The 12,089-nt window shown below is 37.9% G+C and overlaps 1 protein-coding gene across 1 annotated transcript in view; it reads left to right on the top strand.

Annotated features, from left to right (window-relative positions):
- The window catches only part of ust (uronyl 2-sulfotransferase), a 189,649-nt gene extending 178,143 nt beyond the window's left edge, over window positions 1–11,506 (top strand). The window contains exon 8 of the mRNA XM_062977585.1: window positions 7,647–11,506. Within this exon, the coding sequence (XP_062833655.1) occupies window positions 7,647–7,933 (287 nt within the window). The 3' untranslated portion in view covers window positions 7,934–11,506. The remainder of the gene's footprint in view (window positions 1–7,646) is intronic.
- The last annotated feature ends 583 nt before the right edge of the window (window positions 11,507–12,089 follow it).

Raw genomic sequence — 12,089 nt, 5'->3', positions numbered from 1 at the left:
GGGGCAAGTCTCCACAGGCCCAATACCCCATTAGACTTGGGCCTTTCAGGAAGGTCCAGATTTAATGGGGGTAGCAAATTAACTTGGGACAAAGCAGGGTTTAGCTGCTTTGTCCCGAATTAATTTGCCTTTACATGAGACATTGTTTGGATGCCTCAGGTAAAAGCCCGACAGAACCCACATTTTGGGCCTGTCTAGAATGGCCCTCACTGAAGCAGGAATACATGTGTTCACTCAGCAGCTTTAGAGTTGCCCTCTTCTTTTATGTTTAGTTTGATGCCTATAATAATACTATGAATCCACTTTAACTATGTGGCTGCTATCCCAAGGGGCTAAATCCAACAGTAGTCCTCCTTAAAGTAGATTGTTGCCCTAAACCCAGTTCTTATTGCCACTTCAAGGAAAACAATTGAATCAGCTGAGCTTACTTAAATATTGAGTTCTCAAGTTCCAGCTGATTAAGTAGCTCCGCAGCAGTTGGAACATTGGAAATACAGTGTTCCCTCACTTATCGCGGGGGTTACGTTCCAGGACCACCATACATGAAAATCCGCGAAGTAGGGATGGCAGGCTTCTCCATAGGAAGGAAGTAGAAAGAAGGAGGGAGAGAGGGAAGAAAGAGGCAGGGGAACATGGTGTCGCCTCCTTCTCCTCCCGCTGCCATTTGGGCTCCTTCTCCACCCCGCCGCCCACACCCGACTGAGACTACCGCCACTGTAAATCATAATTTTTATGATTTATAATATTATTTTAGTGTTCATTAAAAAACCGCAAAACAGCGAGTCCGTGAAAAGCAAATTGCAAAGTAGTGAGGGAACACTGTACTGAGATTTGTTAGTTAATGGATCTATCCTAGGTAGGATTAACAATAGATTTAGTCTAAGAGGTTTAGTATCAGAAACTTTATGGCTACAGTCCTTTTGTTTTGAGTATTTGTTTGCATGTTTATGTTAGGTACTTCTGAAACATTTCCTCAAATATTTCCATCCCTAAAATACATGCACATCAACACAGAAAGTTAAAATTAAACGGAAGACAGAAGGATAAATTATAATATATACACCAAATGCAGTCCTTACACATTTCTGGCTTCATCACTCCTTCATCTGAACATATTTCTACTGTATGTTTCTCCAGTTACTGAGTTTGAGGTTCTAGTGAGATACGAACCTATCATTCATTCCACTTTCAAAGGGTAGTACTTTATATTGGAATTGCCACCTCAGTGAAATAGTGGGTTCAAGGATTGAAATAATTGAGTAGGGATCAATTTCCTTTCACATATTAAATCTTCATTCTTTATACTGTTGGAGCAAACTGCCTATTAACCCCGATAGCCATGCATACGTATGCATATTAACCTTTTCCTCAGCTTGTGGATTTTCTTTCCAGAGCACAAATCCCTCCACACTGTTTTCCTCTCTTGGTTATCTAAATGGGAAGCAGAGCTCCTCCATCTTTAATAATTGTGCAGAAAAGGCAATTTCAGCAGGTGTTTTTGTCACCTAAGCAGCACTTGCTAAAAATTGCCTGTTCTGCAAATCCATTAAAGGTTCAGTGGTCATGTCCTGTAGAGAAGCTGAGAGTCCTACTTTCTACTCAGATGCAGTCAAACCACCGTATCCACAGATTCTGCATCCATGAATACAACCAACCATGTGTTGGAAATATTTCAAAACACATTTTATATAATGGATGCCATTTTATTATGCCATTGTATACAATGGGACTTGAGCATCCACAGAATTTGGTATCCACAAGGGACCCTGAAACCAAACCCCAGGAGATAGCAAGAGTCCAATGTATGTGTCACCATTCCTATCAGAAATTAGTATCAGAAATTCATAAGGAATGACTTCCTTAGCACAATATCTTGCCCTTTTTAATGGGTCCCAAGCCCTGCATTGTGCCACTCTGTTGACAGGTTACCAGCATGTGAATATCCACACTGTGTTATGAACCCTTTAATCAGTGTTTGTAGATCACTTGCTTTTTAACAACCTACTTGGGATACCTGTACCACATTTGAGCCATAAAATTAAAATGACAAAATAAAACTCCTTATACATTGTATGAGAAGAAATTGTTTAATTGCTGCACATGAACTCTATAATTCTGCTATAGAGGTGAGCAACTGAAATAACAATGAGGGACACAGTCTAAGTTTGCAAGGTTGTTGATTTTTTTTAAGGTGGACAGAAACAGGAATGTTGGTATGCTAAGACTTCTGAGTGGAAAAGTATGTCAGAAAAATACATGTTCTATGTGATGATAATTTTCCTTTTATGTATAGGGAATCTCCAGCTAGCAAGAAAAAGTCAAAGACGCATAAAGACTATAAGAAACTCTAGCCGTAAAACCAAAAATAAATGTACTTTCCTGTTTCATCCTAGTCAAGAAAAAAAATCAAGCCAAGAATTCTCTTTCAAAGTGACATAGGAAGCCTGGGGCAGGGGTGTGGAGCTCCATTCAGTTTCACTAGGGAATCCTGGAGCTTTGGGCCCCTTTTTTCCTCCCTGTTAGCTTTGTTTACTTAACTTCGATTTTTCTGAAGCAAGCCTTAGTTTTTAACAGTTGGCACTCTTTCCCCTTAGGGTTGGGTTGAGGAAAGCCTTGGATCTAACTCCCTGGCTGCTGGCCAGAACAGTCGGGCTCCATGTCAAAAGCTGTGTGCTTTAAAAAGACAGCGTTTCATTTAGCCTTTTGATATCCTGCTCCCCCCACTCCCCTGTGCACATTTTCAATGCCAGATGTTCCCAGCCTTTGGCCACCCTCAGATGAAGTGTTGTCAAGTGATCAGGCGGGAGAGGAAGGGGAAATGGGAGCTTTTCTTCTCTAAGATTTAACTCTCCGTAATCATCACTGTTACTCTTAATCAAAGCAGGTAAAAAAGAAATAGAAACAGAAGAATGCCATTCATATGGTGCCCCTTGTTGTTCTGAATTACCATGGTATCATACTGCAGAGCAAAGGAACAGACTTCAGGAATCCCATTGCTATTCTCAGTGGCTTGACAATGCCTTGCCCTTTATGCAAAATCTGGGGAGGTTATTTTTTAAAATTTCAGTTTCCAAATTCTCCACCAACCCACCCTGCTAACATAATTTCTAGAGATTAATTCTTCCAGACATGTGTACCTTAAGAGGTTTTTCTGAAAACTATTTCCATCTTGGGGAATGCTTATAGGTATAGTCTATTCTAAAATTGAGCTTTAAATAACAATCCTATAACTTGTCTTGTGTTTAATGTCTGTTATGTTTTAATATGTATTTTATAGAAAAACATGTTAATATCTGTAACCCCCCTCAAACCACAAGGAGAGGTGGGGAAGAAATACTATTAATAGTATTACTATTTTTATTTGATACACAACAAGATTAGTACACAGCAGATCCAAATAGGGGAGTCTTTTGCAGCTGATAGATGGTAATTTTGTCAGCGCCGAATGTTTTCAAGTGCTGGCTGCTTGAATTATTATTATTAGTAGTAGTAGTATGTATGTAACTGTTGTGCCAGTGTAGTTCCTTTGAATGTACATGGATCGTTTTTCATGGCCAACTTGTTAATTACCTGCAGAAAAAAAACATGCCTGACAATGATTCTATTTCATTGAGGTCACAGCGTGCAAAGGCAGACAGGTAGGACCATGTTGCAGCCAGAGACCAATGCAACATGGGGGGGGGGGGGGGGGCGTAGGTGTCTCGCCATCCAGCAACTCATCGCCTTGTTTGGCACTATTTGGTTGTATGGTCTGCCTTTCACTTCCACAGAACATCCTATGTGACCTATAAAAGTAAAGGTAAAGGTTTCCCCTTGACATTAAGTCTAGTTGTGTCGAATTCTGGGGGCTGGTGCTCATCTCCATTTCTAAGCCGAAAGCCAGCATTGTTCGTAGGTGCCTCCAAGGTCATGTGGCTAGCATGACTGCATGGAGCACCATTACCTTCCCACAGAAGCAGTACCTATTGATCGACTCACATTCACATGTTTTCGAACTGCTAGGTTCGCAGGAGCTGGGGCTAACAGTGGGAGCTCACCCCACTCCCCAGATTCAAACCAACAACCTTTAGGTCAGCAAGTTCAGCAGCTCAGTAGTTTAACCTGTTGCACCACTGGGATCTCCATGTGACCTATACCCAGGGCCAATCCAACATAACGTCATACTAGAACAATACCAAAGTATCTGTCAGTGTAGATATGGCCATAGACAAGCTAGAATACTAACACTGACTGATCAATATATTCATATGATGTCAGTAGTTTACCACTTATGCTGACTGCAAATCTGTTTCTGAGTTCTATTCAGTATTTTGCTTTTCACTTCTGAAAGCCCAAATGGCTTGGATTCAGGTTACATGCAGGAGCAGTTCTCAACAATTTTATCTCTTTGAACTTTAAGGTTATCACATAAGGCTCTCCTTTGTAGGCCTTTGCCAAATGTGGTGGAGTTGGTGCTACAAGAAAGAGGAAATTTTCTATGGTATACCCATATCTATAGAATATACTTCCCCACTACAGGGTCTCAATTTTCACATACATGATCCAGAAAACACTGGTTATCCAGTGATTGTGAATATATAGGAGGGAGGGAGGGAGGGAGGATGGATCTTGGATATTATGCACAATAGTTAAAAAGAGGATCTTGTTTCCGCATTAAAAAATTATGAAGAAGGTATTTTTATTTATTGTGTCAGAAGCGAACCAAGAATACAGTTGTAATGTATTTAAAAACACAAAGTTATAAGCTTGGCGTGATACTAAATGCCCTTTGACCAGTAGCTGGCCACTTGGAGTGCCTCTGGAGTTGCTATAAGAAGGTCCTCCATTGTGCATGTGGCAGGACACAGACTGCATTGTAATAGATAGTCTGTTGTTTGCTGTTCTCCACACTCACATGTCATGGACTCCACTTTGTGGCCCCATTTCTTAAGGTTTGCTCTGCATCTCGTGGTGCCAGAGTGCAGTCTGTTCAGCGCCTTCCAAGTCACCCAGTCTTCTGTGGGCCCAGGAGGAAGTCTCTCATTTGGTATCAGCCATGTCACCTTTGGACTGCCACCTTTGGGCTCTAGCTTGCTGAGGTGTTCCTGCAAGTGTCTGTAGATCTTAGAAAACTATTTCTTGATTTAAGGTGTTGGCGTGCTGGCTGATATCCGAACAGGAGATGGGCCGGAGATGTCACTGCCTTGGTCCTTTCATTATTGGCTGGACCAAGATAGTGACATCTCCAGCCCATCCTCTGTTCAGATATAGCCAGCATGCCAACACCTTAAATCAAAAAATAGTTCTGAGATCTACAGAGATACTCTCAGGAACACCTCAGTGAAGGAGGTGTGGAAAAGAGCTTTGTGGCACCTTTAAGTAACAGATTTATATTAACTTGACCTTTCAGTCCATTTCCTTAGAACTTTGTCACTGCATGGTCCTTTTCATTGAGGTTTTTTATGTGGACATCTATCAGTATAACAATAGAGTTGCCTGCAAAAATCCAAGTTGTACTTTCAATGTGTACAGTTCGATAAATGTTAGTGAAATACCCAGCTGTACTTTTAAAGTTTATTTTCATTGGAAAGCTGTAATGGAGTAATAAGCTTGATGCAAAGAATTGAGCAGGGAAAGGAGAGAAAATAAAGGATAAGGTTTGGAAAAGGAGTGAAAGTTCCTTTACGAGATGCTTTTGTTTCCTAGCCACTTTTGCCTCTAAATGGGTAAAAAAAAAACTGGGTTTCAGCTAGAAAACGGAATTCCCTCAAAACCCATGAGCCTCTTCATACCATTTTTTCCATATTTTTCTTTGATGACTACAAGCAATAGTCATATGTGCAGCCATATAGACCATAAAAATGGAAGTGTTGCATGGCACAGAATCATGTTCAGAACTTTCTTAGCTGAACAACCTCCTGAGTTTGGTATCATGACGTGAGTGCATAGATTACTCCTGGCAGAATGATAGTTAGATGCAAGCAGCCTCTTCTTAATTGTCTGTGTCAGTTGTGGGTTATCAGTAGGTATAAACACACCCTATGATCTATGAAATTTAGTGTTGGTTCATTTTGTCTTTTTACAATAAGTGGATTTTACTGCCGAACCTGAGGTTTTCAGGAAAATTGCCAATATTATTATTAGAACATCAAATAAAATACTTAGAAAACATTTATAAAAGTTTGACTTCTGGAACACTCCGTTCTTCTGTTGTTGACTACCTTGGCATATATCGTAAAGGCATGCAATGGACTGTACTAATACCAGAGTAGTACACTGTCATGAGTAAAGATATCACTTGCATTGTAGAAGTACATAGAGTCAGTTGATTTGTGATCGTGGTGTCAAAAGATTTTAAAGTTCCCCTTAGCATACTATAGATGTGGGTTTTGTAAGTGTGGGTGGGTTTTGGGAAGCCAATTCATTTCCAGACAAACGCTTTGTACTGTAGTTACTATATTTTATAGCATTACCTTTGGTTTTGCTCTGCTGTAACAAGAATGAAAAGATCTGTGTTTTACTTTGCATGACAAATACATGTTACTATTTCATTGTTCCTATCTCCGCCCCCAATTTCCACAATTGATTTCAAAAATACAAAATGTGTTTCAGCAGGTTTTAAGCATCTTCTAGTTGTGTTGTTACAGTATACTTTTTTAAAGTAATGTGAAAGCCAAACCAAACACTGTAAAACAAAATAGTCTGAAAAGTAAATAGTGCAGTTTGTTGCCCTCCATATGGCTGACTGTCTAGAAGGTCATAAAGTGTGGGTCTCCCGTCTTCTAGTGGAACAGCTGGGTTTACACAGCATCTTTAGTGTGTTTAGTCTGGCTTGAAGCCAGCCATGCTTAATTTTTCCATTATGTGCATTTGATAGATGAAGAGTTCTGGGGTGGGTAACTTCAAGGAGCAAATTTGTGAGTTACTTCAGACTTTTATTAAAAGAGTCATTTAAAGGGAGTATAAAATAATATAAACAAAATGAGAAGGAGAGGTTTCTAATAATGTAGAGGTTAGCAACTTTGCCAGTTATTCGTAGCTCTATAATGTATAATGGCAAGTGAATGTTACCTGCATCCCATGGGATGTGCATATGTGTTATTTTGCCTTTTCACAAAGAACAAACTAACTATATAGATTTACAGGCATAAATACTTTATTTATGCCCTTTGCAAAATTGACCTAACCTTCAGGAATAAGGGCATTTTAAAAGCCCATTGATATAGAAAATAATACTAGGATGTTAATTTAAAAGTATTGACAAGGGAACATATTTAAAGTAGGATGAAACTTCCCTGAGCATCCTTGACTGGAGTCCTTTAGGGCAAGCCCATGCTTGTTTTTAGCATTTGGATCACTGATTTTTCAAATAAATAGCTGGCAGCATTGGGGTTTGCCCCTTTAACTTAACTTCCATCAATGGAACTTCTCTGCCATTGCAAATTGGCACAGAGGAACAGATTTCAGCAATGTAAGAAGTATATGCATTATATGAATGATGTCACATCCAGATTGATGCTCAGAGGACCAAACTTGAAAGGGCATAGCAGAGCCATGACTGGATGTTCCAGGGTTTTCATGTACCATTCACATGTATAATGTCATTTCAAAATTATCTTTGTTTTGTGGATGTTGACCATATTTCTCTCTGTGGAAATCTCTTACAGAACATAGGAAACTCGGCAATTTAACTGTGACAGTGAAAAAGACCGTCCCATCTCCAGAATCCATACAGATCCTGTACCAGCGCATGAAATACGAATATGAGTTTTACTACTACATCAAAGAGCAGTTTCACTTGCTAAAGCGCAAATTTGGACTCAGATCATCAAACAGTAACTCTTCTCCTAGACCAGAATTTGTCATTCCTTCTCCTCTGGAAACTGAAGAGCCAGTAACAGAAGATGAGGAGCAAGATGATGAAAAGTGGTTGGAAGATATCTATAAGAGGTGATGCAAACATCACTTTCTGTTTTAGCTTCCAGTTTGTTTTTAAAGAAAACTCTTAAGAAAAATGGTTCAGGAAATGAGTTAATACACAGCAGCATTTGAAAAGAAGTTTCTCCCAGATTGAACTGATAGAGTGAAACTGCTTTCCCAAATGGTTAATTTGTTTAAAATTAGTTTTGTTTTCCTTGGCTCCATAACATCATTATAGTTAGGACATACATTTCAATGTGCCATCTTTTATTTCACTGCAATTAACATTTTCACTGTAAAATATTGCTATATGTCTTACATACCTGCAGAATAATATAGATCACAGCATAAGTCCTTTGCCGTTTTCACAATATGTGTTTGCCTGCTTTGATATTTATATTGAATATCATCATAGCGTCCAAAAATCCACAGCAGGATATTGGGAGATTTGTTGCCAACACCTGAACAGGTAATGTGGTTGTGATAAAATAATAAAAGAAAATTGCCACTACAGCTTGGATTACGGAAAAATCATGCTACATTTTTCGCATAGAGGCTCCGAGTAATATGAGCATGATCACCAGTATAAGAAGGAATTAAAAGAAATTAAGATAATGATATTTGACTTATCTGCATATTTTCAAAGTGCAAAGACATTTGAAATTACATGTTAGAAAGAGAAAATGTTTGCAGAATCTAGCTGAAAATGTTCGTATTAGATTATGAGAAAAGAAGAGGATGTTAACATTTTATTTTACAAAAGTAAAACTCCTTTTTGGAATATTATTTTGAGGCAGACATCTTTAAAAAGAGGAGCAAGACAGTTCAGGTATCTTAAAAGGTAAAAGTTGTTCTTTGATTGAATGTATGAGCTGCTTATATGATCAATTGAGGGATGAAGATAAAAGCATATCATGAGTATAATAATATTTTATTTGTATTCCGCCCTTCTCCCAGAGGGGACTCAGAGTGAATTACAGTATATGTAAACAGATATAGGCAAACATTCAATGCTTTGTTACAATACAATGAGACACACATACACAAATAAAGGTACAGGCTTCTTTCATTTCTGGCTCTTGGAGGCAATCCTCATCTCTGATTCTGGGCAGGTACTCTTCTCCATTTCCAAGCCGAGGAGCCTGCATTGTCACCTCCTGGTCGTGTGACCGGCATGTCTGCTTGGAGTATCTTTATTCCTTTCCCGCTGAAGTGGTACCTATTTACTTACTCACATTTGCATGTTTTCGAACTGCTAGGTTGGCAGGAGCTAAGGCTAACAGTGGGAGCTCACTCCATCCTGCAGATTCGAACTGCCAACCTTCAGGTCAGCAGTTTAGCAGCACAAGGGTTTAACCCATTATGCCACCATGCCCCCTTTGTTTCAAATATTCAGGACTAGTGAAAGTTTGACATCACTTAACAAAATGAGGGACATGTTCTGTGAGTCACTGATTACACGGCTTTTTAAAAGAGTTACTACAGGTGCCACAGTCTTTCTGTGCATCTAACCAAGGTGCTGTAGGGAACAAGCAGCCACGAATACCTTTGTCATACTCAAATTATACAATAATACAATCAACATATATTGTGTGATAGTGGTTTTATATTGCTACTCATGGGAGAAAGGCTAGAAATCGTTTGTTTTTACTTACTACTTTTATCAACACATCCTTGAGAAATAAACTTTTCAAAGCCTGTGGGCATCAGTTATATTATATAAAATCATTTATCAGTTTCTGGGGTGGCTCTTTTGCTTAGGTCTTAGCCGTAGCAGTGGGTGGATTCTCTTGTCACTTGCATCCTAACCTTGTGGTTCCAATGCACTACTTTGGAGGAACACTCTGGGAGCAGGAAATACAGTCAGCAGTATTTAACCAAGATGCTGCATTGTATATTTTAAATGGTTTCTGTGAAATTACATGTAAAGAGTAATGATTAGTTTACACACTGTGGAATTGTTTTATTTTGGGAATCAAAAAATATTCATACTTTGGGTTTCTTTATTTTTTAAAGGTCAACTTTTATGTGTTTTTGCAGGAGTCCTGGGTCACTTAACATGTTCACTTTCTCTCCAGTTTCACTGCTGCTTGAATCTATTTTTATCATCATTCTATTTAATATTATTCTTTGCCATGAATAGTCTACAATCTTAAAAACAACAGCTATCAGGTGATTTACTTGCTAGGTTTTAATGCTGTATAATATTTGTATAAGCATCTTGGGCTCTACTTCCAGAAAGGTACTTCATAAATTTATTTGGCACATACAAGTTTGAGATTCCTAATACAACGGTTCATTTATCTGTCATGAGATAGATATTATAATTTACTTTGAAGAATTTAGAAGCACATTTTGAGTTTGTTAATCTTTTGACTTATTTATTGTTACTTTTCAGCACATTCCAAATTCTAAGTTGCTCAGGAAAGGCATGCATTTAAATGATTTTATTTTGGTCTGATGGTTAATTTTTTAAAAGAATGAAAAACGAATGTTATTATAAAGCCTTCAGTCCATGGCAACCCTCTAGGAAGCATCGTATTTGTCCGTAAATCTCTGTGAAAGAAAAAAAGTGAGTTCTTGTCATATTGAAAATAACAGCGAATATATGTACATTAGGTTAGTTGTAAATGAAAGCAACTATTGTTTGAATTAAATATTCCTTAAGTTATTCATTTCCATCTTAAAATATAATACATCCAGCTTTTTATTCTTAGTCCATTAATATTTCAATTTAGAACTTGTGCTATTCTTCACAGAACAAGTAAACATTCAGCTCTTTCTCTCTCCTTCCCTCCCTCTTGGTTTTTATTATTCCTGGATGTAAAATCAAGGAGTTTTCCCTTTTGAGTCACCCTTAGAAAAGAATGTTTTATAAAGCATAGCTTACTGGCTGATGGCCATTCAGAAAGCAGGCTATTTTAAGACAACTATGTTATACCTTGATTTAATTTGATCTACAAGACCCAAAAGATAAGCTTTAGTGCTGTTGTAGGATCATTTTACTGCATAGTGGCCAACAGCTTTAACCCTTATATTGCTTTTGACTAGTTAACATAGATATGGAAGTGATAATATTTGATAACCAGTCTCAGTCCTCTTCTTATCCAGGATCCTCAGGCATTTATTTCTTTAAGAAAAAATGTTTTAAAAGGTTCTTTGAAAACAAACACACTTTTAAAACTGTTAGTTCGTTTTTTTTAAAAAAAATGCTATGAATACAAATACTGGGTTAATAAATGGTACATTTTAGTTCAGTTCAGTCTGAGGATATACAATCACACTGCGGTTACCTAAAATGCATGTGCATCATTGTGAAATCATGAATGTCTATGTTTCTTTTAAAGATACAATTGGAATGTTATAATTTCTACTAACATTTTGATAATCATCTGGTCTTTGTATTCAGTTACATTCATTTGATAAACATCTTGGCAGGCTCCCACCACTTTTTAAAAAAAAAAACAACAACAAGTGGTTCCCTTTTTTCTAGGAGAATCTACTTTGAATTGGAGCATCTAATCTTGTCTGTTGTCTACCAAAAGTACATTTGAATACAATTACGTTCCAAGAAAATTAATAAAGGCCTGTAATTTGCAAATATTAATTGTGTATTGTCCTTTTTGAGTATGTGTTCTTCAGTCAGAGGGAATTGAGTTTGTCTTAATGGCATCCTTAAACTGAGTGGCTGATGACATAGTGTAGTCGAAGAATGAATTTTAGATACAAAGGGCATTAAGAACGTTATTTTTTTTTAAAGGTATAATTTTATGTTGCAGCTCTCTGCTTATACCTAGTCCTAAATAATGTTTCAGATATAAGTCCTCATTCAAGGAGCAAATAGTTTTGAAATTCACAGTGACAATATTTACTTGTGTTTAACAATCTCTAGAGTAGTGGTTCTCAACTTTCCTAATGGCACGGCCCCTTAATATCGTTCCTCATGATTTAAATCTCTAGAATTTAAATTCTGTTGTCAGTTTTGGTTGGCGAAAACAGAACAGCCTGCCTCAGGGGAATGTGCTTGCTCCATAAATGTTTAACATTTACACAAATGACCAGCCACTGCCAGAAAGGACAGAGAGTTTCATCTATGCTGACGATCGTGCCATCACTTCTTAAGTAGGGAGCTTTAAAATGGTTGAACAGAAGCTCTCAGAAGCTTTAGGTGCTCTTACTGCCTAATACAA

This window comes from Anolis carolinensis, chromosome 1 (genome assembly GCF_035594765.1).
Source record: "Anolis carolinensis isolate JA03-04 chromosome 1, rAnoCar3.1.pri, whole genome shotgun sequence".
In the NCBI taxonomy this organism is placed as follows: domain Eukaryota; kingdom Metazoa; phylum Chordata; class Lepidosauria; order Squamata; family Dactyloidae; genus Anolis; species Anolis carolinensis.
Note: the sequence above shows the minus strand (reverse complement) of the source record. Positions and strands in the feature narration are given on the sequence as shown.